Below are 25,942 nucleotides of genomic sequence, written 5' to 3'. Positions count from 1 at the left end.
TACTTACACATTATGTTGTCCTAATGGACTACTAAAAGTATAAAAGTTTGAAGATAATCCATGATCCTAATGTCGTGGTCTCCCCGTGCTAAACATGTCGTTGCGCTACATTGTGCTCTGGTCCTCCGCAAGTACTTGCAGTTGTAAGTGGAGGGGATCAGTGGTGCGCTCTACCGCTACAACCGGATTGCTCATCAGTTTTACTCGCTCCGCTCCCAGCTCTCTTTCTGATACGTTGCGCTCAGTGGACTAAATTTATTATGACTAACCATTCCATTGGTGGTTCTAAAGCCATCAGTCACTAGAAAGGGAACTTCTAGGTTGGACCTGACCGTTGCAATGAAACATGGTAGGATGAAAACATCGTAAACTTATTGGTAATAGACATTCTGCCATAAATTAATATTTACATGCTTAAAAATTAGTAATTTATTGCTGCAGTTTTAAATGGAACATGGTGTATTGAATGCATAGATTGCAATGAAAGAAATCAGAAGATTGCTGCATGCCTGCCATTGTTACATAGGCTGCCTATGGCAAAATGGGGGTTCTAAACAGGAAACCAGCTATTTTCTCATTTGTGCTTGTAAGATTATATTAATAACCTGCACGTTCATGTATAGATGACAAAGTTTTCATACTATGTAATATTTTAGCTTCCGTTATAAATGATGCAGAAACACGAGCATCCAAGATCAGCTCTTGAATATTCACCTTCAAACTGCCTCCATTGAAAGCATAGTGGAAAAAAGTTAGACAGATGTGCTTCTAAATTGCTGCAGATCTGTAGTGGGACACAGTGGGATGCAGGAAGTGAACCTTGAGACTGCCTTCAGAGATGGAGATGATTTTGTATTGAAAACTGTGACACATTATGAAAGCTGGTACTTCTGATGTTGTTATTAATGAAAATTCATTCTGCTGGGAAAGTTATGGGCAATGTCTTCTGGAATTCAGAAGGGGTGCATTCTTGTTGAATTTCTTGAACCTGATGGACAAACAGTAAATGCTTGCCATTATATTCAAACACTGCACAAGCTTAGCTGTGTATGCATGATAAAATGCCCTGCAAAAATGATTAACCTTTGACACAATAAAATGTGCCCCCCTCCCCCCTCCCCCTCTGCTCGTTTCATAAAGGAGAAAATAGGAAAAATAGGGTAAGAAGTTCTGCTGCTCATAGCCTGCAGTCCTAACATAGGACCCTCCATAATCTTGTCAGTTTTGTGAAGGAACAGATGTTAGGCCAATGCTACAAGATGATATAGGACATACAGAAAGTAGAACATCAGTGTCAGAGGGCTGCTGGAACAGAATTCTACTGCAAAAGTATTTTCAGGCTTGCTAATCGGTGAGAAAAATATGTACAAAGAAATAAATTATGTTGGAAAGGGAAGAAAACCCTGTAGATTAAGATGGTGTAGGCAGATTTTCAGTTATAAGAAATCATGACTCTGGAAAAAATTGTTCCTCAACAGTTTCAGTACAACCATACCAATGAGATATTAGTTGGTCAGGAGGCTGGAGGCCTTCTGTTTATGTTGTTATTTATTCTAATGTGCACTTCTTGTCTTTTTTCTGCAGGTCATTGGCATGGTTACGCGGAAGGATCTAGCTAGATATCGTGTGTGGAAACACAGGGGGAGAATGGGTCTCGAGGAATTGATGATATCTGAAAAAATTTGAACATAGCAAGTTGATATTTTAAGATATATTTTAATAGTTATTTTATTTGTAAATAGTATTGCTCTTTTTGTCAGTTATTTTTGAAGAGTTCCCATCCAAGCCAAGCCCACAGAGCGAAGAACAGCTTAACTGGTAGTACAATGAGCAGGAGGAGGATGTAATATTCCATGTGGCTCAGGCCACTGATAGCATTTTCTTCTGCTGCTGTTGCCACTGCCAAGTTGCTGTTGAATGAGGATGGACCTGTTACCAAAGAAGTCAATATTTAAGTATATACGATATAAGATAATTCTTGTATATTGTCTATTTTTCTAAGATATTATCGAGCTAGGCTAAGAAGAGCAAGTTTCTTTTAGTAACTACTATTTATCCCTATGATTCTATTACAAGTTATTGAAGCAGGTAATTTTTATCAAGGATTCTGTAAATATTTCTTTATGTAAATATTATTTCATTCTTATTAATGGATGAGTGCTCAGTATTTGACATAAGCATCTGTACCCTTACTTTGTGAAAATGCACAAGTCTGTAATTTTTAAATACAGTGTGTATTATGTTGAATGTGGGAACTACATATTATGTATAATTCAAGATAGGTTTTCTTATACTGATAGTAAGTTGTTAATGTGGAAATTTAACATATTGATGACTTTCATTAGGTTCTGTATGAAACTCCTCATGTTAAGAATGAATAGGTATTTAAATTACATATTCAGAAATTGCCACAGCAGGATTAATGGACCTCATTATATTTTGGTACCTGATTTTTCTAGACTAGAAAGTGGTTCTGTTCGAATCTAACATACTTAAAACAGGACCGTAATTGGAGGCAACTCTGCCTTCATAGTGAGGAGTCATCATTCGGAGTCAATCTTCAGTGTTCTTCCTTTCACTGTCTCTTAACACATTGGTGTACAAATGATATATATATTTTACATACTGTATATAAAAATTAGACCAACAACTTGAGGGTTAGAGAAAAAAAACCTTTTAATTAATTTTTGTCGAACGCATGGGTGCTGGTTGGTTCTTTTACTATTGCCCCATGAACATCAGTTACAATGCCCCTCTCCTTTCTGATATGAACATAAGAGTAAATAATACACTAAAGGTAGCATTGGCGCCACCGTCTACGAGAGAATCACTGTAGCGAGCGGAGCATGTTGAAATCGCAGCTGTTTGGCAAAAAGCTTGTTCTGCTGTACTCATCAGTGTACATAGGGGACTTTTTAGAACTGTGTGGATACTTTGCTTTTAGCCTTGTGTTAACAGTTTAACTCAGGTGAAAGGAGGGGTTAACTCTAATCCTAATCTAGAGTTTAAACTGCAACTCGGGAGTTTTAGGTTTAACCCATGTAGATGAAACCAGGCCTGAGTGTTGAAAATTCTCCCGTTCAGTCTGTAGACAAGCATTGTAGCATGTGATGTTATTCCACTTCACTCTCTGCAATTCATCCTCATGAATCTTCAAAATTTTTGGTGGGAATTGCATGTAAAAGTTTACAGCACAGGATAATACCTTCAACACTTAATTCAGGAGTCTGGAAATACACAACCAATCTATTACTGCTGTATAAGAAGCAATCACACTCTACGAAACCTTATTGCAGATTAGCCGAGACTGACACCACTGGGCTACATGGGCTCAGGCACCTGTATCACCCACCAACCTAAACACTGCACAGGAATAATCAGCAACTAGACTAAAGCTCGCACTGTATGAATTTAATCTACATATTTCATGCCTCAGTTAGGTGGTTAGGACACAGATTTCTTTCCTTTCTTATATAAAATAAAGGATATAAAAAATTTTTTCTTATTTGTTATGGATAGTGTAGTCTTAAGGTTCATACCACAAAATTATTGGGATTGGCAGTTTCAACTTTAAATTTTTATATTTTTCTTATAGAATATTACTGTAATATAAAACCAAATAATACTATTTTCATATAATTATGGGAAACTTGCTTATTTATCACCTTCGATATTTATACAGTGTTCACGAATTTTATTTTTGTGTAACAGTTGTTGCTGTTCTCAGTGCAGCGAACCCAGGCAGGAAGTTTTTCTCAGTCTGTCAGTACTAGGCTTAACAACATTCCTGTGAATCTTGTGAATAACCAGGAACTGTAACTGTGCTTCGATGTTTTAGCCAATGACAACCTGAAGCCTGTGAAACTTGTGATAAGTGTACTGTACAAGCAACCATTAATATTTCCGAGTTGTAATATCAATTCAGTAATTTTGAGTAATGTAAGCACAGTATAATTTTGCATAGACCTGTTGAAATTGGGTGTACTTTAAGGATATTATTTAGTTCAAGTGAAAGTTTTGAATTTGCTCTTAAATGTCAAGTGGTATTTGACGGTGCTCAAATACGTCAGCCTCGTGTTGGTAGATTTACTGGCACGTAAAAGAACTCCAGCGGGACTAAATTCCAGCACCTCGGCGTCTCTGAAGACCGTAAAAGTAGTTAGTGGGACGTAAAGCAAATAATATTATTATTACTATTATTACTATTATTTATTAAATGTCAAGTGCCTGAGCATCATTTTGCTTTATCATGCATAAATATTCATTCATTAAATTATCCAACATATTATCTTCTACTGCTGTTCTCGGGTATTTCTGAGGCCGGAACAGCCACCCTAGGCCAATTTGGATTTGGCCGGCTGCCCTTCCTGAGGCCATGCGATTCTTCACGTGGAAATCACAACCACTGCACTGACATGCTGCCAGTCATAATAATAATAATAATAATAATAATAATAATAATAATAATAATTTTATAATTGCTGAATAGTAAAGGGGCTGGTTTCTCCTAGGTGTTAAAACCCATTTTTATAATTTCATAATTATTATTATTATTATTACATAGCTAGTAGGCCCAAATAGATGATCTTAATATATTAGTATACATTGCTACAATGTTACTTCCAACTATTTCTGGCAAGCTGTTCCTGTTGGACATCCGTGATTAACTGTTGTTCTCTTCCAAGTCCAAGGGTATTAGGCTTAAGGATCCTCGTTTTTGCACCTTTAATGATACTCCTTTGAGAGCTACAGGACATCACAGATGATTCCCGCGCTACTGAATATCTTTGGTAGTGCAACGGTATCGCTATCCAGAGAGATAATGTTTCAAGTATCACAGGGATATTATTTACTGTACTCCCCTTCCTTGGAAGGAATATTTTATTAGTTTTTGTATTGACAGTTATTGTATTCTACTTTTGATTCAATTTGTATACCACAACAAATTTGTATGCTCCTATATAAATGATTATTTTCTTTGAGGAGTGAATTCAAGAATGGCTGGCTGGATTGCACAGTTGAGTAGAACCTCCCCTACTGAGCTGAAGGATGTAGAAATGAATTCCAGCATAGGTTGGTGACATAAAAAATAACTCAAATACAAGACCCTTGTAATGGTAATTTTACTGACCAGTTCACTGTAGAACACATTTTCACATAGAAATATGGCATTCTATTTTCACTCAAAAACTAATTGTATTTTTATTAATTCACAGCATGTACAGCATTGTCATTTGTGTTCAGACCTATTTTGCTAATAAGAGTAAATGTAAATTTGAACATCACATTCCAAAGTATTTTATACCAAGAATTTTATGCTATCTGAATAGTAAAGGGGCTGGTTTCCCCTAGGTGTTAAAAAATAGAGAAGTGTTGCAGGATTTGGAGTGTACCCTAATTTTTACAAGTAAAGATTTTAGCCAAAGAAGAGCTATTATTACATTTAACAGGTTTATTTTAAAGGGCTCTAATAATATGAAATATTTATTTTTTTCTGCAGTGTATGTTTATTCTTTGTTAAAGATCTGATTCTGTAAAATACTTTGTTCAATACAGAATAAAGAAATATTTATTGCCATAAGAAATAAATTTTAAAAACGGACTCTCTACAGTGTTTTTTTTTTTTCCATCAAATGGACTCTGCTGTTCTGATACACTCGCCATTTGGCCCTGTCTAGGACATCTTAAATGTTGAAACCCATAGCTTGCATGCCTTCTATAATGATGTCCATCCACCACTTCAGCAGTCTCTCTCATGGTCAGCATCCCCCTGGGTCAAACCGGGGGATTGTTTTTATCATGGAATAATCATTGCTTTACATAAAATGACCATACCACTGAAGTCAAGCGCCTTTGTTTTTTTGGGAGCTGGGGCCGCACCAAAGTCCAAGTCGCACATCTTCATTTCTGACATGGTCCGAGAGAGTTGGTCCCAGTGACCATTACAACATTTTCATGTCCATAGCATGAAGGATATATCAGTGTTTCCTCATCAAAGGGTGACATTCTTCTCCATAGAGAGCAACTGGTCTTATCACTAGTGATGGGCAACGCTCTCGCTCAAGACTGACGTCGCAGATCTCGAGACCGATCCTCCTGTAGTGCAAGCTGTGCGACGTACCAGTAACTACGACTGTAAACTTGATAGTATATCATTGGCAGTTATTGCGTGAAATAACGTTCCCATATGAAAACGTGTGAGCCAATACATTTTGTCAAGAACCTGGAAAAGTACTGCGTGTTCAACTATGAACCCCTTAATACCATTAACGAAGGTGAAAACAAAATGTCAGTATCTTAAACTATTCACGACTTATTTGGGGTGGACATCTTAGCTGAATAACCATGCATAATTTGTGAATAACTGTAGATAGGATGTACACCTACTTGGATACTAGAGGCGTGCATTATTCGAACCTGAGACGGGAAAGACCTGCTTTGCCACATATGCAACCCCCATTACATATAAGTGGAACGTGTAATCTAAAATGTCCAACTTTGCTCAAATTCTTTCATCAGGGGTGATGGGCAACGCTCTCGAGACCGATTCTAGTGTGCTTTAAGCTGTGCGACGTCCCAGTAACTACGAGTGTAAGCTTGATAGTTATCATCAGCAGTTCTCATATGGAAACGTGTGATGATAAATTTTGTCAAAAGCCTAGGAAAGCACTGCATGTTGAACTATCATCATCATCATCATCATCGGTTTGCCCTTCCATCAAGCTGGGTAAGGTGTTTGAAAACAAGCGTCTTCCAAAGTTGCTTATTCAAAAATATTTTGTTGTCCATGACAGATTCCCTAACAGAGCTCCTTTATGCCATTAACAAAAGTGAAGACAGAATGTCAGTATCTTAAACTGTTCACGATTTATGTCAGGTGGACTTCTTAACTGAATAACTCATATAATTTGTTAATAACTGTTATAAGAATGTAAAACTACCTGAATGCCTTACAATCATTGTCGATAGGGTAGCTTCTTGTGATTCAGACTGGGCCGGAGGTGTTCTGTGACTATTCCTCTTCATTTACATTACCGTATGTTTTTAAGTGTCGGATCATCCCAGAAGTATTTCTGCCAACGTATTTCACTTCCTTTGAATAAGCAACACAGCGAGCTGTACTATGTGACATCTCTTCAAAATAACCGACATCCACGACTTACGTTGCATTTCGGACATAGTCTTCAAGTTGTCGCGTACAACTAGACACAATTTCACATTGCACTGTCATGTATCGAAGTGCCGGTACCTAATTATGATTGCAAGTGACTAATTATGATTGCAAGTGACTAAGCTGATGCTCTATAAGGGAGCGAAACATGTCCCATATATAACTTTTTAACTAATGAAGTTATTTTAATGTAACAACATTATAATGTATTGAACAGGTGGATTCATAATAAAACTTTATTATTGTATACCTAATTATGACGCGAATACTCTAATAACATTGTAAGGAATTATTTCCTTCGTCACCAAAATATCGGTAAAGACAAGCAATGGTCATCTGTTATTGAATGTGGGGTCTGATAACGATGTACACCAACCTGTTGAAAGAATTCGAGCAAACTGAAGCATTTTAGATTACACATTCCACTCATGCGTAATGGTGGTTGCATATGCAGCAAGGCATATCTTGCCTCATCTTGAGTTCGAATAATGCACGCCTCTAGTATGCAGGTACATGTACCTACAGTAGTCGTCAGTTTCTGTACTTAAACCACTCATTCGTGTACCTACCAGTGCATACGATGCCAGAATGCGTATCCTTTATAATTACGTTATACTGCATCAAAATAGACCTCGGTACAAATGAACGCCCTAGTCACTTGTTGACACGTATTTACGAAATGGAGAAGGTCTGTGGTTGGCTATTCGCATACTCGGCACAAACAACATTCAACTCCAACTACTTGTAGGCCTACGACACGCTGCTCGCCGTACAATGCTCTCGAGACCTCTCGAAATTTCTCGTGAGAAATAGTACCTGCGCTAGTCTCGAGAAATCCCGAGGAATCTTGAGACCTCGTCTCAGACTGCCCATCACTACTTATCGCTGTCTTATAAATTTTAGCCTTCAGGTATTCAGGAATCATGTTACTGCAGAGGACACCAGGTACCTGTCTCCACTTGGACCATGCTGTGCTGACCCTCATCTGGATGTCAGAGAAAACATTGGTGGGACATATATTAGATATTCTGACTTCCGAGCTGCGTTCACAAAACAAGACTACGAGTAGAGTATCGCAGAGTAACTAGTAAGGTTAACTCTGAGTAATGGTATTTTGTGAACACTTTTAGTGAATACAGAGTAACAGAACATGGCTAATCAATTAAGGAAGGTTATTTGTTTTACCATAACCTCATTTGCGAGGAATTTAATGTCTAATTCTCAGGCGAGTTTCTTCATAGCAGCGTGCTATATGAGTTGTTACTACTTTCCTCACAGAGTTGTGCCTTAAGACAGTATCAGTTATTCTTTATCTCGTGGGAACAATGTGATTACGTTGATGATGAATACCAATATATCGGCTCTGCACTAGTGCATGATAAGCTATTTAGGACAACTAACAATGTAGATTAGATTGTTAACTACGACAAAATTAAATATAAACATCATTTCAGATTGCCGGGATCAGCATTCGAACATCTACTCAGTCATTGGCCCTAAACTTTCTAAACCAGAAATTGGGGAACAAGGAAGAGCATTGCAAGACCCACGAAAGCAATTTCTGGTTGTAATTTGGCTCTTAGCACCTGATTCATACAGATCTGTTTCATGAGAGTTATAAATGCACTGTGTGATATTTCTGATAAAAATTGGTCTCGTTCAGGTCACCTAAAATAACGTTACGTATTATACATTTACCAAGAAAATCTTAGAAAGTTGAGGTTAATAAATCAGCTGATCAATCATAACATGGATATTATAAATATTCGACCATGCCATTTTCGCCTATTATTAAAATTGGTACCTATTTTTCCTGTTTTGAACAAAAATATCTCCTTCATTCAATATCTCTTTCTTTGTCGACAACTAGAAAATAATTTGAATTCATTGGCATGTCAGTATACTCGTATTTTAATATTTTTCACTGCCACCAATGAATTTATTACTGCGCATGTCGAGTTAAATCTACATGGAGTAAAAAGACTACACTCTTGAGTTAACTCAAATGCATTTTCTAACACCTTGTAGAGTTAACTCTTTACTTTTGTGAACGGATAGAGTGAACTCGGAGTTTACGTGGAGTTGGAGAATAATATTTTGTGAATGCAACCCTGGATGTTGAGTCACAGCCCATTCTTGTCCAACCTCTTTTTCCAGTTTTCCATCTGTCACTGAAGTGCAAGGCTATGCTTCTGTAGAAGTACCACATCAGACTGAATGTAAGTTTTGCTGTATCCATACAAAGGTTGAAGAATGGGGACGAGAGTTATGAACTTGATTAATGCCGACGGTGATGTTAAAAGGCGGCAAGAGCTCAGCTGGACATTGAATCATGCTTGTGATGTTACGGTACAGAAATTTGATCCATCCTCTCTAATATACCTCTGGGACTCTGTGGCTGCCTAGTGCTCACCATATAAGATTGTGCAGTTCTCAAATGATAGCACTTTTAAATGTGGAAAAAGCTATATGCACAGTCTTCTTTTCTCTGCATCTCTCTTTCATAGTGTTCCGTATTGAAGTGAGTTCACTATTAAGATGAAAGAAGATAAATGATGGTTCAACCTTTCAGTACTATTAAAATAAGAAATGTAAGTTTTACATTCCTACTTAATTATAATTGGTACTGGTTTTGACCAGTATTCTTGGTCATCATCAGCCGATCGCAAATAAGTATAAAAGACAATGCACAGGTAAATAAATCCATCAGATGCTGGTTGTGAAGCACTAAAACACTTTAGGGAGCACTGTGTGTTGAAATTTCACCCAATCACAAATATGTATAAACAAAATGTGAAGATTAAATAATTCATATCAGCATTTAAAGGCATGATACTGGAACTTTCAAAATTTTTTCATCAGATTTCCACAAACTTTTGGAAGCGCAGTGCTAATTGGCACATACCTCTTGCTACTCTTCAAAAACTTGCTCCGTACTACATTTACGTATTTGATCTATGACTTCAAGTTTTTCAGAACTATCGATACGCAGTGCTGTCCCCTAAAATTATACAATGCCTCATAAACTGCAACTGAAAAATACGTATTTGATTCTAGACTTATTCATAACATTGAAATTTCAACACACAGTGCTCCCTAAAGTGTTTTAGTACTTCACAACCAGCATCTGACGGATTTATTTACCTGTGCATTGTCTTTTATACTTATTTGTGAACAGCTGATGATGACCAAGAATACTGGTCGAAATCGGTACCAATTATAATTAAGTAGGGGGTGAAGCTGATTCCTGCTCGTGGTGCCCCTGCATACGTAGTCGGAATTGAATTTCCGTTACCTAACTGAACGTAAGCATTCCAGAAACAATACAATTCATATAAGATGAGTAAGATGTTTTCTAACAATAGGGAAAGGCTTGTATCAGAGCCAATCATTACAATTATTTCTGTAAACATAGAAGGATTATCAACGTGTAAAGAAGAGCTATTACACAACCTTTGTTATACCCAAAAATGTGATTTATTATGTGTTCAGGAAACACATAGGGACATTCATCAACGGCGCCCTAAGATCCAAGGAATGAAATTAGTGGCCGAAAGACCTCATGATCAGTATGGTAGTGCCATCTCTGCCAAACCAGATCTTAAGATTCTTACGACTTCCATCACAGAACAAAATAACGTTGAAATAATTACTTTAGAAGTTGGTAACCTTGCAATTTCCTCTGTTTACAAGCCTCCCAATGAGATATTCTCATTTAATCCTCCTGCTAATTTCAGCAGTCAGAAACCATCTGTTACTGTTGGTGATTTTAATAGTCATAGCACTGTTTGGGGCTATTCTCAAGATGATTCAAATGGAGATGCCGTACTAGAGTGGGCAGAACTGCACAGACTATCCTTGATCCATGATAATAAACTTCCTCCATCTTTTAATAGTGGTAGATGGCAACGTGGATACAACCCTGATCTTATTTTTGTGAGCGAGAAATTAGCTAATCAAAGCATAAAGTCAATTTGTACATCGATTCCTCACACACAACACCGCCCAATTATGTGTCAATTGGTACCAGCAATACGCCCACACACTGTGCACTTCAGGTGAAGGTACAATTTTAAGAAGGCAGACTGGCAAAAATTCACTACAATGCTTGATAAGAGGATTACAACACTTGATCCCATTCCAGAGGTATAAGAAGAGTTCTTGGAAGTCGTCCAGTATTGCTCCAGAAAAGCTATTCCTAGAAGATGTAGGACCAGTTACATTCAAGGTCTTACCTCTGAAACATCCACTTTGCTGAAGGAATATCAAGACCTTTTCAAAAAAGATCCTTTCAGTGACGAAACTATCCACAGCGGACAGCGTGTTATTTCCTCCATTTCAGAATCCAAACGTAACCAATGGATTAAATTAATGGAAGAGCTGGATATGGGAAGAAACTTAGACACCTCAGTAATGATACAACTAAGACCTTAGTACACAGTAAGGTTTCTGCAAATCAAATAGCTAGACAGCTCGTGGAGAGCGGCAAATCAAATAAAGCTGGGAGAGGATCAAAACAAAAAGAAGAAAAGCTGACTAATCAGGAAAACAGTCTTCTCTCTAACCGGTTTGCTATGGAAGATCTACATAGAGCGCTGAATAAATGCAAAAATGGTAAGGCAGCAGGTCTTGATGACATTTGTATTGAGGAACTCAAAAGATTTGGTCCTGTCAGTAAGCAATGGCTCTTAGACTTATTCAATAACTGCATCAACTATTGCAAAATTCCTAAACTGTGGAGAAAAGCAAGAGTTATAGCCATACTTAAACCTGGCAAGAATGCAAGTGATCAAAAGAACTACTGACCAATTTCTTTGTTGTGCCATTTAGACAAAATCTTAGAATGATTCTGGACAGACTGTCTTGACTACTCATATCAGAACAAGCCGTCTTTCAACCAGGGAGAAGTTGTACTTCCCAAGTACTGCACCTCACACAATATATCGAAGACGGCTATGAAAACAACAAAGTCACTGGAGTAGTTTTTGTTGACTTGCCATCAGCCTACGATATTAATCACCATATACTGCTTCGTAAAGTGCACAGTATAACTAAGGACTATATACTCACCCGAATGATTGAGTGCTTTCTACAGAACAGAAGGTTTTTTTGTTGAATTCCAAAGCCACAGGAGTAGATGGAGGAACTTAAAGAATAGCCTTCCACAAGGGAGTGTGCTAGCTCCTATACTCTTCAACATCTACACCAATGATCAGCCTCGCCCACAAGGGGCAAAGAGCTTTATCTATGCAGAGGATGTCGCTCTGGCAGGACATACAAGACTCTGACTTTAAAAAAGCACTCAAAAGGATGTATTGAATGCAGAGAGCTGTTACACGGAGGACAAGTAAGAAGTTTCACAGCACCTATACCGAAGACATTGCACCATTATGAATGTAGTCTTTCCAACTGAACTATTAGGTTTTACTCATTTCATACAATCAGAACTTTAATAACACTATTTGTACTTTGTAAGAGGTCTACAAAACACCACACATCTTTAAGAAATACACAATAAAATGAAATTACTTAGGATACAGATATCAGCCCCAAAAAATCTGCACATACCAGCAACCATTTTCAGCTCCTGAATAGGCTACCTGCGAAGGAGATCTGAGCTTTCCTTAGTGAAATAGGCCTACCTGAAACATACAAGGCTTTGTTTGTTTATATATGCCATGTCATTTTGAATACAAGACAAAGATGTTTAATATTTTAATAATCATCCATGAGATGACACAGAGATGTTTGACACACAAAATCAAAATAAAGATAAAACAGCCTTAAAATAATATCAACAATAGAAGCTGTATAGAATTAAGGAGGATTGTAAAATACTTGCTTGATATTATAGAGAAAATAAATTTTCCTTTTCAAAGTAGCTCTAGTGAGGACTTCAAACATTTTGTACCTCAATGTTTAAAGAAAGCAAAAATGTAAAGAGTGTAGAATAATATATGTTAATTGCACAAGGATATAGACTGGATTTAATTAACAAAACCTGATGATTGCCAATATATAGAAGATGGCAGGTCTTTGAAATTGCAATAAATGTGAAATTTGGCCACAATGCTGAAAAAGTGTATTAAATGTTTAAAAGTGTGAAACTGAGTGGAAAATGCAAAATAATGTGTTTCTGAAAAATATTTTATTTTTATCCACAACAGGTATCGCCTGCGAGATGGCTGCCAAACTTTGCCATGTCTTTTCCCCTTCTGGGGTCCCAGTGAATATATAACTATAGTATAGCTATTTACAAGCAAAAAAATAGTAGTAGTACCATGTGATAATTAAAAAAAAAAAAAGGAATTCTTTAGAAGAATGTATTTGTGTAGGTCCACCTGTTCCATACAGTGTAAACCAGGCGGGTTGGCCGTGCGGTTAGGGGCGTGCAGCTGTGAGCTTGCATCCGAGAGATAGTGGGTTCGAACCCCACTGTCGGCAGCCCTGAAAATGGTTTTTCGTGGTTTCCCATTTTCAAAACAGGCAAATACTGGGGCTGTACCTTAATTAAGGCCACGGCCGCTTCCTTCCCATTCCTAGCCATTTCCTATCCCATTATCGCCATAAGACCTATCTGTGTTGGTGCAACGTAAAGCAGGTTGGAAAAAGAAAAAAAAAATATTGATATAAGAAAACTACATGGAATTTACACTCATTAAAATGAGCAAGACTAGGACATGTTTCAATCATTTATGGTTCATCTTCAGCCAGCATACATGAAGAAGATATCTTAAAATTTTCAAAGTGAAATAGGTGATTAAAAAACACGATCGATGGAAAAGTTGGGTGTTGACATATTAAAAGTTTTTTTAAAAATGCCGTTCATTGTTTTTGACAGCCTTGATAAAATTCTAAAGTAAGAACAAAGGGGGAGTGCTGACCATTGTGGTCTATCTTGCTAAAGTCATGGACACTGAGGCATGATTCACCCGCTTGCCATGCAAATTCAGCGTCTCTTTAGTGTCTGTTAGTTTTTCAGTGTGTAGTCAAATACTAAAAGATTTTCACTTGTATAATCCTGCTGTACTTCTATTTAAATGTAATACATGTGTAATATTGTTCCATTGGTGAAAGTTTTATTGTATATTATTGAATCAAAATCTCAAACACTACTATTAACACACTTAAGTTGGTAAACTGTCAAACCTTTACCTCTGTCGAAATTTGCTCAGCGAGCATCAAACAACTCACCATTTCGTAGCTTTTTTAAAATCGGTTTTATGTTTAGCTCCCTTTTCTTTGTACAGTACATTGGGGGTGCTATACTAACCCTCCATTCATGTGGTATAGCTCCTTCCTCCTTCATGCAAACAGTAATCAGATAAGTATTTCATATATGGCACGGCACTATATCCCAGGCCATTACTGTTAGTAAATCCCCAGAAATCTTACCATTCCCAACTGCTTTTGTAGCTTTCAACTTTTGTATCTTTTTTGTAAATGTCTTAATTATTAGAGGTAAATTTCAGTACTTTGCCAGTATTAGTCACCTCCTCTACCTGAATATTATCCTTATTTCCAACTTTTATATACTGCTGACTGAATCAATCAATCAATCATCTGCATTTAGGGTGGTTGCCCACATGGCAGATTCCCTATCAATTGTTTACCTTATATTTACATTTATTTATAATTGTTTACCTAGCTTTCTCTTGTGTATTTTCAACGAACTTGGAAATTTATCAAACATTTCCCTTTTTAATTTATTCCAATCCCTTACTCCTCGTCCTTGCCCCAATCTGTCCTCTTGAATTCCAAATTTATCTTCATATTATGATCTTTCCTACTTTCAAAAGCTCCTCTCAAGTTTCTACTTATGTTATTCCATGCCAACTCACCACTGACAGCTCGAAGCATATCGCATAAATACAAGTATGTTACAAGTGTTATTTTTAATATCCACCTATTTGATACAAAGAGATCTAGTAAATTAAGAATTAAATCTTATCACAAAAAGTTACAAGGAACATGTTTTGCCCATATTAAGGGCATCATCAGTCTCGAACTCAAACCTGTATGTAAGATGAATAATCAGGATCCTGATTGTTCTTACAAATCGTAAAACGAGGATATCAATATAGGTGTTTGTCTAACATAAAATTTTTAGAATGTCCTTGGTTAAAATTATAGTATCAAGTTTCATGTCACAAGTTCACAAAAATCGTACCATTCCCAACTGCTTTTGTAGCTTTTAACGAAGGACATTCTAATAATTTTATGTTAGACAAATACCTACATTGATATCCTCTTTCTATGATTTGTAAGAACAATCAGGATCCTGATTATTCACCTTACAGGTTTGGGTTGGAGGCTGATGATGCCCTTAATATGGGTGAAACATGTCCCTTGTAACTTTTTATGATAAGATTTAAGGTATTGAATAGGTGGATATTAAAAATAACACTTGTAACATACTTTGCATTTACGTATATTTCAATACGGACCTAACATGAGAATTATAACATGTAATGTAAAAGCATACCGCATAGTCGAGCATCTTGTCTCCTTTACTCCCAAGTCTTCCCACCCCAACGTTTGCAAAATTTTAGTAACACTACTCCTTTGTCGGAAATCTCCCAGAACAAATTGTGCTGCTTTCCTTTGACTTTTTTTCTAGTTTTCATATCAAGTAGTGCCATACACTGGAGCCATACTCTAACTGCGGTCTTACCAGAGACTTATACACCCTCTCCTTTACAACAGATAAGTAAAATTAAAAATCCATCTTTTCAATAGAAATATTAAACCAAATAAGTTATAACATTTAATTGGGACTAGTTTGGACGCAGGTGATCGTCATCTTCAGCCAAATATGAGAACAGGCAATCGTAAAATTGTTTCTTTATAAAGAAACTGTATACACGTTTCATTTCTGCTTCTGATCAATTGTGACAAGACCTTCTATTTAAATTGAGAATCTTCCTACTCTAAGTAGAACTCAGCACTTTCAAGATTCCATCTTGAATAAAATAATTAAGTGTCGTTCTAATTGTGACTGTCATATTTACAGAGAAATTCTGTAAGTTATGTGATTCGACCTTTGTATAACATTTAATTTATGACAAGACTTTTTATTTATTTGAAAATCTTACAGCTCTAAGTCGAACTCATTACTTCCAAAGTTCTAACCTGAATGAAGAGGATTATACTGTACAAGACCAAAATGTGGCTTCCGATTGAGATAGTTAAAATTCAGGAAACTCAATCATCAAAATTACCAGTGTTTCACCCAGAGTGTGGCATGGGCTCATCAGTTGGATACCGCACCTTTTCCAAGACACTGGTCGGCTAGCACGCCGGTAGCGACACCACTGCAAGCCATACATGTGATAAGCACAATGCAGTGCCGACGTACTAGGGGAGAATTGCATCTCCTCTTGCTATATTGCCCTCCTGGGCTAGCATGACCAAAATGTGGCTTCCGATTGAGATAGTTATACTGTGTTTAAGTGGCGTGCTAATCGTGACTTCAAAATTTTGAAATTGTGATTATTTGAAGTTGTATTCTCCAGATACTTTTCGGGGCATCATAGGTCCCATATTAAGAGTGTTTATGTGAGTATTGATTTAATTATGATACGTATTTTTACGATTGCCTGTTCTCATATTTGGCTGAAATGACACTCGCTAGCGTTGAAACTAGTCCCAAGTAAATGTTATAACTTATTTGGTTTAATATTAGTATTGAAAAGTTGGATTTTTAATTTTACTTATCTATTATTTTCGGTTCAATACAGACTTAAAAATGAAATTCTTAAATTTAAACTCTCCTGAACATCCTTCACATGCCTTATGGTAAGTTCTCGCATATACACTCTCCTTATTCATTAATGATCTCTGAGGTTACTTCCACTTACTACGGTTCAATCCATACATGATAATAGCCAAGAAGTTCACAGTTTTACCAGCTTTAACATCTGTGAGATAAAGTGTTTATTAGTCACCATAACTAAGTGTTTCTGAGTGTTCGGAAGTGTTTCATTTATAAAGTATTGGAATTGGGTGTTAGTTAAATACCGAGCCCAATCAAATATCAAAAAGAAAGAAAGATCTCTGGAATGTCCTTCCTGGAACCTACTTCTGCCTTAAAGTACCTACCAATACCTGCTCATGCATTTTTACCTAAAATTCATTGACTGCCAATTATGTTTGACATTGTATCCCTAGCCAACTTTTTTGGCTAAATTCAATTTCCTAGTAATTCCTCCAATCTCTTCTTACTTCCACAACCATTCCCAACTCTTATTTCTTTTTAAACCTTTACCTTTACCATTTCTCACTACCTTTAAAGGTACACACCAGTCTTCACATTCCTCAAGAATTGCTTTAAACACATTCTATAGGCTGTTTACATTTTTATTTACCATTTTCCACTGATTATCCTCCTTTTTATTGCAGTTTCTTTAACTACAGCAAAAATAGTTTTGTGATTACTTATTCCATCTATCTTATCACTGTCTATAGAGCTCATCTGGTTTTATCAGCACCATGTCTAGAATATTTTTCCATCTAGTTGGTTCCCATTCAGGTTTGCTTCCCAGATTCATATATATTTATATTTGTTGGTCATACTTTCTATCATTTGCACTATCTTTCCAGTTAGGATTTGATCAATTTAGATCATCCACTACAATAATGTTCCTTTCTGTGTCTTCCCCATATATCCAGTTATCTTATCAAATAATTCATCACAGAGATGAGCCTTATACTTAAAATTTCATATTTCTAATCCTTAACTCTTCATAGCCTACAAATTCTTCTTTCACCAGTATGAATACTTCACCTCTTACCGTTCCTATACTATCTCTACCATAAACACTCCAGTTCAACGAGAGAATTTCTGCATACATAACATCACTTCCTAGCCATGATTAGACTCTTATGATGACAATATCTGGTAAATATATATATCTATTAAATTAATTAATTTTGTTCCTTTTTATTTATTTTATTCTTTATTCTGACAATACTTCTACAGTTTAACAGCAACAACTTTGTCATCCTTACTTCCAGCTACCTATACTTTCATCATCATATCCTAGTCCACACCGTTTCCCTGAATGTACCTCCCTATAATTCTTCTAAAGAAACACCATAACTTATACATACCATTGCTGTTCAAGTGAAGGCTACCTGAGTGTAGCTCCCTATTTCCTACCACCTATTAGGATGTACAAATCTCACCCCCAATTTCCCACATACTCACTCCATAGTCTCATTTAAAACCCTGATCACCCTCCAGGCTCTATCCCACTGATAATCTCCGCTCCCTTAAACTTAAGCAACAAGCTGGGTGTCAAACTCATCACGAAAACACCCACTGCCAGGTAAACATTACTGTAGTGAATATTATTAACCTGTTTATAACTTAAAATAGGCCTATGATCTAACTGAATCATGGTCCAATTGGGGAAGAATTATTGCATAGTTTCCTGCAGGTGACCTTTTGTTACTGTTACCAGAGCAGACTTAATAGTTTAATATCAAAATGGAGTTGAATACGCTGATATTAAATCCCCCCGCCATTTTACTCAAACAGCCTTACTGATCTACATATCTCAGTGCATGATAAAACTCTTGGAGGGTGGGTCCCAATTCAAAGTCGTGATGAATGTTGGCTAACAGTCACCAAAATTATGATGGTGAATTCATGTGAAATATCAAATTATTGGCCTCCTTTTGGCATATTTTCTCGGCATTACAGATTAGACTTTGTTTAGGTGTGTGTGTTTATTAATTAGTCTATTTACAATATAAGGAATTTGACTATGATCGGGCGTGTTTGTGTTTGTTAATTTGTCACCATTCACTCGACAAAAGACATTAGACTTCGTTCAGCTGTGTATATACACATATTCTGAAAATTACCACAGGTTGAGATGTGTAACTGGTGGTACCCACCATTCAAGACTTTTATCCAGTGGGTTTCTGCTCTAGTAAGTTTGGTGACCAATCGTGACAGACTTATTGATTCAAAAGACAGCAGAGTTTTATCCCTGTTGTCAGCCACCTAAGCAATTGATCAAAAGTTAAGTTCCCATAAGGGAAGTTTAATTTCTTGCTCCCGATTGAGAACATTAAATAAACTCAGGTTACTTAATCGTAAAAATACCCGTGTTTCGTACTAATGCGGCATTGAGCACATCAGTTGAAATACCGCACCTCTCCAAAACACTGGACGTTTAATAAGCCTACAATGTTGTGAGACCCTGCAAGCCATCCTGTGATACAATCCTTAGGAACTCTTTTTCAAGACTTGATACACAACCAATATGTACATGAAAAGGTAGGTAACAACATAACCAAGCACCCCTGTGGATAGGGGACGCAGATGAAGAATACACCCACGGTATCCCCTGCCTGTCATAAGAGGCGATTGAAAGGAGTGACCAAGGGATGCTGAATTTTGAACCAAGAGATTACCTGTGATTAGTACCATAATGCAAGGAACGCCATGAGTCGACTTTTCTTGTGATTCGTAACACTATGTGGGGAATACCATGGGTCTTTGGGTGGATCACTGTGGGTTTACAGTACCCGTGTGTACTATCCACCACTATGACAGAACCTCCCCTCTGTCCAGGTTTGGATGGAACACCCCATGGGAGAAAAAAAAAAAAGAGGCTATCCTCACTGGGGTGTTTCAGACTCTGATTGTGGACGTCATGGGTCTGGGAGTTGCCTGTCATTAGTACCACTATATGAGCGACACCATGGCTCTGCGTTGCCTGTGATTAGTGGCCACCAGGTGAGGAACACCATAGGTCTGCGTTACTTGTGCGAAGTACATTACCTGTGAGTAGTCCCACAAGGTGAGGAACACCGTGAGTCTACGTTACTTGTGATAGTACTGTTACATGAGAAATACATTGGTTCTACTTTACTAGTGATAAATACCATTATGAAGGTCCGTTGACCTGAATTTTGGACCCCCATTAGACAACAAGCATCACTGATTCAGGATTGTGCTTTGGAAGCAGCCCCTTGGTCAGTATATACCACTGTTTTAAGTTAGTTCCTGGGAAGGTGGGGCTTTGCAGGTTGTATCCATTGATTGTTTTAAGTTCATAATCACTGTGTTTTTTGAATCCTAGTTAATGGATGAATTTAGGAATTTTAAACTGTCGTTACATTTCGTCTCGTTTCGTACCATTATGGGGCCGATGACCTAGATGTTAGGCACCTCTAAAACACAACAATCGTCATCAACATAACCAAGGGCAACAACATAAATCATATGAAGATTGCTGAATGCGGTATTTCGAACAACATACTTGAGGTTCGACTCCACCGCACCTATAAAACAAATCCGTAAGATTGTCGTACTTGCCGTTCCAGTCCCAACGAGATAGCATGCAAATATCGGTGACTAGAGAAACATCCAAGGAACTTCTATAATCAATTTTATCACTACTATAAACGAACCTTTTCTTGAGCCCGATTTTGCGGGTTGAGGAGTAAGAAGTGACCGCTGCCGGTTCCGGTTGTATTGCCAACAGGATGGAAATGAAATCTGAATTTAATCGATAATATTATCGACCGATATGAATTTTCTAAACATTTATTATCTTACGTCAAGAACTGTGTCACACATACATTATTTAAATTATATAACATTTCTCGATGCGAATCTTGTTACTAGCATTGACTTTGCTGTGTAAACAACAGTACTAGTTCGTAAACTATACGCCAGATGTCGCACAGCGATGAATAAGCGATTAATGTTTGTGTTTCAAAGGCTGCCAATATGGATGTCGAAGATAGCCGAGGTCTACCGATTCAGCACTAGAGAGCTCAGGGTTCAAGAAAAGGTTCGCGTATAGTACATAATCGTGGTCCTGGGACCTAGAAACTAATTTCCAACAAAACATTGCAAAACCATACATCTTTATTCCTACCTTTCAGTTGGCCAATGTTACTTTATTACACTTCTAGTTAGATTGAAATACAAAGTCCTTCGTAATGCCATGCCATTTAGCATTAAAATTTTGAATTATATTTCGAACTCTTTATTTCATTCAACTAGCGCTGTGAAGAGGAGGCCAATGTGATAACAGTGCTCCTCCGGTAATCTCCGGTACTAGCGACGTAGACAAAGCTGTTACGGAGGAGGATCGAGACGGCGGTGTTCGGAGGTTAACTGGAGTGCCGCCTTCTCTCCGGAGCGCTAGTTCCGACAGTACGGATCAAGGTCTGTATACACAGGTCAGGGCACAAATGTTGCTTATAGAGCCGCCATTTTGAGACTAAGTCTAGGCGCGTACCACAGCATTTACATGTTGCACATAGGCAAGTTTCGGATTAAAAATGTATTTAGGAACACAAAATTTGTTAAAATTAATTCTATTTGCCTCTGATTACATGTAGGCGTAATTAATAGCTTTAATATAACCTGCGAATTGTGATAACATATCTATTTTGCCATCTGTAAGAACTTTGGTTTCATATTGTGAACAGTTGTAATGGGATTAAAATCACAAAATTATCATAATAATTTTGAGCTAACAGACTAAAGTAATATGATGATCAAAAAAGTGCGGATGGTTAAAATTAAATAATACAATATAGGTACGCGGGAGGAACCAAAATTTAAACAAGTATGAAATCTGGCCGTAAACTGCTGATAGGAAAGTATCTTAGGTGATAGCCCGTTTGGTGGCCTAAAACAACATTATTACAATAAATATTACAACCAACAATTTAGGCTACATTCCTAGTAACAGGAAAACAGCATATACCGTATTAGAAAATTGCGATACATTACAACAGCGTGTCCACCTCCGAAGCGTAACGGTTAATGCTTTTAGATGCCGTCTTCTGGGCCCGGGTTCGATTCCCGGTACTGTCAGAAATGTAAGAATGGCAGGAGAGCTGGTATTTGATTGAAATGACATATATAGCTCAACTCTGCTTGAAAAACAGCTGTATCACCTCGAGATGAGGACGTGAGTTTATTATTATAATAGAGTGATAACTTTTATATTATAATAATCGAATGAAAATCCGTTGAATAATTTATGCAAATTTTACATTACTATTATCAAGAAAACCGTGTTTAAGTGCTAAAGAATCCGAGAGGTCATTGATTGACATGAATTTACAAAACTATTAAAATAATTGTCCACCTATGTGGTGTAGTGTTTAGTGTGATTATCGGCCACCCCGGAGGCCCGGGATTGATTCCCGGCTCTGCAACGAAATTTGAAAAGGGATTCGAGGGCTGAAACGGGATACACTCAGCCTCTGGAGGTCAACTGAGTTGGCGGGGATTCGATTACCCTCTTACCCATCCTCGAAGTGGTTTTCCGTGGTTTCCGTGGTTAACTTAAGGCCACGGCCGTTTCCTTGTGCATCCCTTCCAATGCTCCCATCCCCCAACAAGGCCCCTGTTCAGCATACGAGGTGAGGCCACCTGGGCGAGATCCTGTACTTTCTTCCCAAATGTACACCACGAGCCAGAGTCTCACGTTCTAGGACACTGTCCTTGAGGCGGTAGAGGTGGGATATCTCGCTGGGTCCGAGGGAAAACACAACCCTGGACGGTAAACGGATTAAGAAAGAAAGAAAGAAAGAAAGATTATTACAATAAATAACCATCCCAATAAATTGACAAACACAATTTTATATACAAGCTTTGAAGGCAACCCTCTTTCGTTCGGGACTTCCCTGACACACTAGAAAGATTTCGAGGGATTAGGAAAGTCGAAGAATGTAAGGATCGCATTCCAGTTTAGCAGCTCCCTTCCATCTGCTCTCTTTACTCTGAACTGACAGGAAAGGCTTATAATTAAGATATGGTCAGTAAAAATACTTTCATACACAAGCTTTTTACAAAAGCAAATAGAATAAACTTGGCCATTATTACTTCTTTTTTTCTAGCAAATTTTACACTAACTTCACGCAGCTGTGAATCTTTTGTTTGCTGCCACTTACTACGTCGGCAATTCTGCACCCATTTCCCCCTCATCTTCTTCTCTTTCAGTCTTTCTGGAGTCTAAATAATATAGCCCCTTTAGATGAGTGACTTTTACAATATGGAGCGACACAATAACGCATTATAAATGTAATTTCATTGCATTGGATAACACGCAGACTACAGCAAGAAGAGAGCTTTGGTCCCAAAATGGCCTCTGCCGCTGAGAATTCTGGGAGGTAACCAATGTTGACGGAAAACACAATTTACGGAATCTATTAAGTAACATTGAAATATTAACATTATCATATGCACCTTTCATATCTGAGCCTATCGTGACAACATGCTAATTTCTATATTTCGCTAATAAAATATCGACTATTTAGATCAACTGTCGTTCCTCGTCCTTTTAAAAATGCAAATTGAAACTTTGGTTGTAGCTCATAGTATTTTAAGATCTACATTAATCTGTTTAATAAAATGTGTTGATGTATTTTCTTTATACAAGAAGTTAAACAAGTTCCTCTATGGCCATTTGGATCATTCTTAGGTTTTCCTGACTTCATAATGGGAACTAGTACAAAGCCATTCCAGTCTGCTTGTATATTCCCGTGTTCTAGAATATGATTAAAACCGTGTACCAAAATTCATTTTACTTAATTTGGTAACTGTTACGAGTTTTGTTCTTTCCTGGAGAAGTGCCTTACATACATACATACATACATAACCATTATAGACTCTTATGCCTTTCAGCGTTCAGTCTGCAAACCTCTGTGGTATTTAATAAACGTCGCCACAATCCTCGATTTGCAACTAGTGTTGTGGCCTCATTTAGTTCTATACCTCTTATCTTTAAATCGTTAGAAACTGAGTCTAACCATCGTCGCCTTGGTCTACCTCTACTTCTCTTACCCTCCATAGCAGAGTCCATTATTCTCCTAGGCAAACTATCCTCCTCCATCCGCCTCACATGACCCCACCAGCGAAGTCTGTTTATGCGTATAGCTTCATCCACCGAGTTCATTCCTAAATTAGCCTTTATCTCCTCATTCCGAGTACCCTCCTGCCATTGTTCCCACATGCTTGTACCAGCAATCATTCTTGCTACTTTCATGTCCGTTACTACTAACTTATGAATAAGATATCCTGAGTCCACCCAGCTTTCGCTCCCAAGCAAAGTTGGTCTGAAAACAGACCGATTTAAAGATAGTTTCGTCTGGGAGCTGACCTACTTCTTACAGAATAATGTTGATCGCAACTGCGAGCTCACTGCATTAGCTTTACGACACCTTGATTCAATTTCACTTACTATATTACCATCATGGGAGAAAACACAACCTAAATACTTGAAATTATCGACCTGTTCTAGATTTGTATCACCAATCTGACATTCAATTCTGTTGAATTTCTTACCTACTGACATCAATTTAGTCTTCGAGAGGCTAATTTTCATACCATACTCATTGCACCTATTTTCAAGTTCCACGATATTAGACTGTAGGCTTTCGGCACAATCTGCCATTAAGACCAAGTCGTCAGCATAGGCCAGACTGCTTACTACATTTCCACCTAATTGAATCCCTCCCTGCCATTTTATACCTTTCAGCAGATGATCCATGTAAACCACGAACAGGAAAGGTGAAAGATTACAGCCTTGTCTAACTCCTGTAAGTACCCTAAACCAAGAACTCATTCTACCATCAATTCTCACTGAAGCCCAGTTGTCCACATAAATGCCTTTGATTACTTTTAATAATCTGCCTTTAATTCCATAGTCCCCCAGTATAGTGAACATCTTTTCCCTCGGTACCCTGTCATATGCTTTCTCTAGATCTGCGAAACATAAACACAACTGCCTATTCCTCTCGTAGCATTTTTCTATTATCTGGCGCATACTGAAAATCTGATCCTGACAGCTTCTCTGTGGTCCGAAACCCCACTAGTTTTCATCCAACTTCCTCTCAACGACTGATCGCACCCTCCCTTCCAAAATGTCAGTGCATACTTTGCCCGGTATACTAATCAATGATATACCTCAATAGTTGTTGCAATCCTTCCTGTTCCCTTGCTTATAGTAAGATGCAATTACTGCTTTTGTCCAATCTGAAGGTACCTTACCAACACTCCATGCTAATCTTACTATTCTATGAAGCCATTTCATCCCTGCCTTCCCACTATACTTCACAATTTCAGGTCTAATTTCATCTATTCCTGCTGCTTTATGACAACGGGGTTTATTTATCATCCTTTCCACTTCCTCAAGCTTAATTTCACCAACATCATTTTCCTCCTCCTCATGAGCTTGGCTGTTCACAACACCACCAGGATGATTTCCTTTTACATTGAGAAGATGTTCAAAATATTCCCTCCACCTCTCCAGTGATTCCCTGGGATCTATTATGAGTTCACCTGAATTACTCAAAACACTGTTCATTTCCTTTTTCCCTGCCTTCCTAAGATTCTTTATTACTGTACAGAAAGTTTTCCCTGCTGCTTGACCTAGACTTTCCAGGTTATTACCAAAATATTCCCACGACTTCTTTTTGGATTCAACAACTATTTGTTTCGCTCTGTTTCTTTCATTTACGTACAAATCCCTGTCTGCCTTGGCCCTTGTTTGGAGTCATTTCTGATAAGCCTTCTTTTTACGTTTACAAGCTGCTCTCACTTCATCATTCCACCAAGATGTTCGCCTTTTCCCATCTTTACACACAGTTGCTCCTAGGCATTCCCTTGCTGTTTCTACTACAGCATCCCTGTATGCCACCCATTCACTTTCTATATCCTGAACCTGCTTCGAAACTTCTCACTAATCATATCCATGTACTTCTGTCTAATTTCCTCGTCCTGGAGAT

General features: G+C 37.6%; 1 protein-coding gene and 1 long non-coding RNA gene across 2 annotated transcripts in view; one reads left to right on the top strand and one right to left on the bottom strand.

Moving 5' to 3' along the window:
* ClC-b (chloride channel protein 7) overlaps nt 1–5,602 on the top strand; it is a 178,769-nt gene extending 173,167 nt beyond the window's left edge. The window contains exon 17 of the mRNA XM_067150131.2: nt 1,585–5,602. Within this exon, the coding sequence (XP_067006232.2) occupies nt 1,585–1,686 (102 nt within the window). The 3' untranslated portion in view covers nt 1,687–5,602. The remainder of the gene's footprint in view (nt 1–1,584) is intronic.
* On the bottom strand, nt 1,697–20,621 carry LOC136876299 (uncharacterized). The gene is made up of 3 exons (XR_010860562.2): nt 20,501–20,621; nt 12,740–12,813; nt 1,697–1,929 (listed from the first exon to the last, which is right to left on the bottom strand). It is a non-coding gene; the product is annotated as an uncharacterized lncRNA (long non-coding RNA).
* Nucleotides 20,622–25,942: the final 5,321 nt, after the last annotated feature.

This window comes from Anabrus simplex, chromosome 6, assembly GCF_040414725.1.
Source record: "Anabrus simplex isolate iqAnaSimp1 chromosome 6, ASM4041472v1, whole genome shotgun sequence".
In the NCBI taxonomy this organism is placed as follows: domain Eukaryota; kingdom Metazoa; phylum Arthropoda; class Insecta; order Orthoptera; family Tettigoniidae; genus Anabrus; species Anabrus simplex.
The sequence above is the reverse complement of the archived record's forward strand: the minus strand, read 5'-3'. Positions and strand labels throughout refer to the sequence as shown.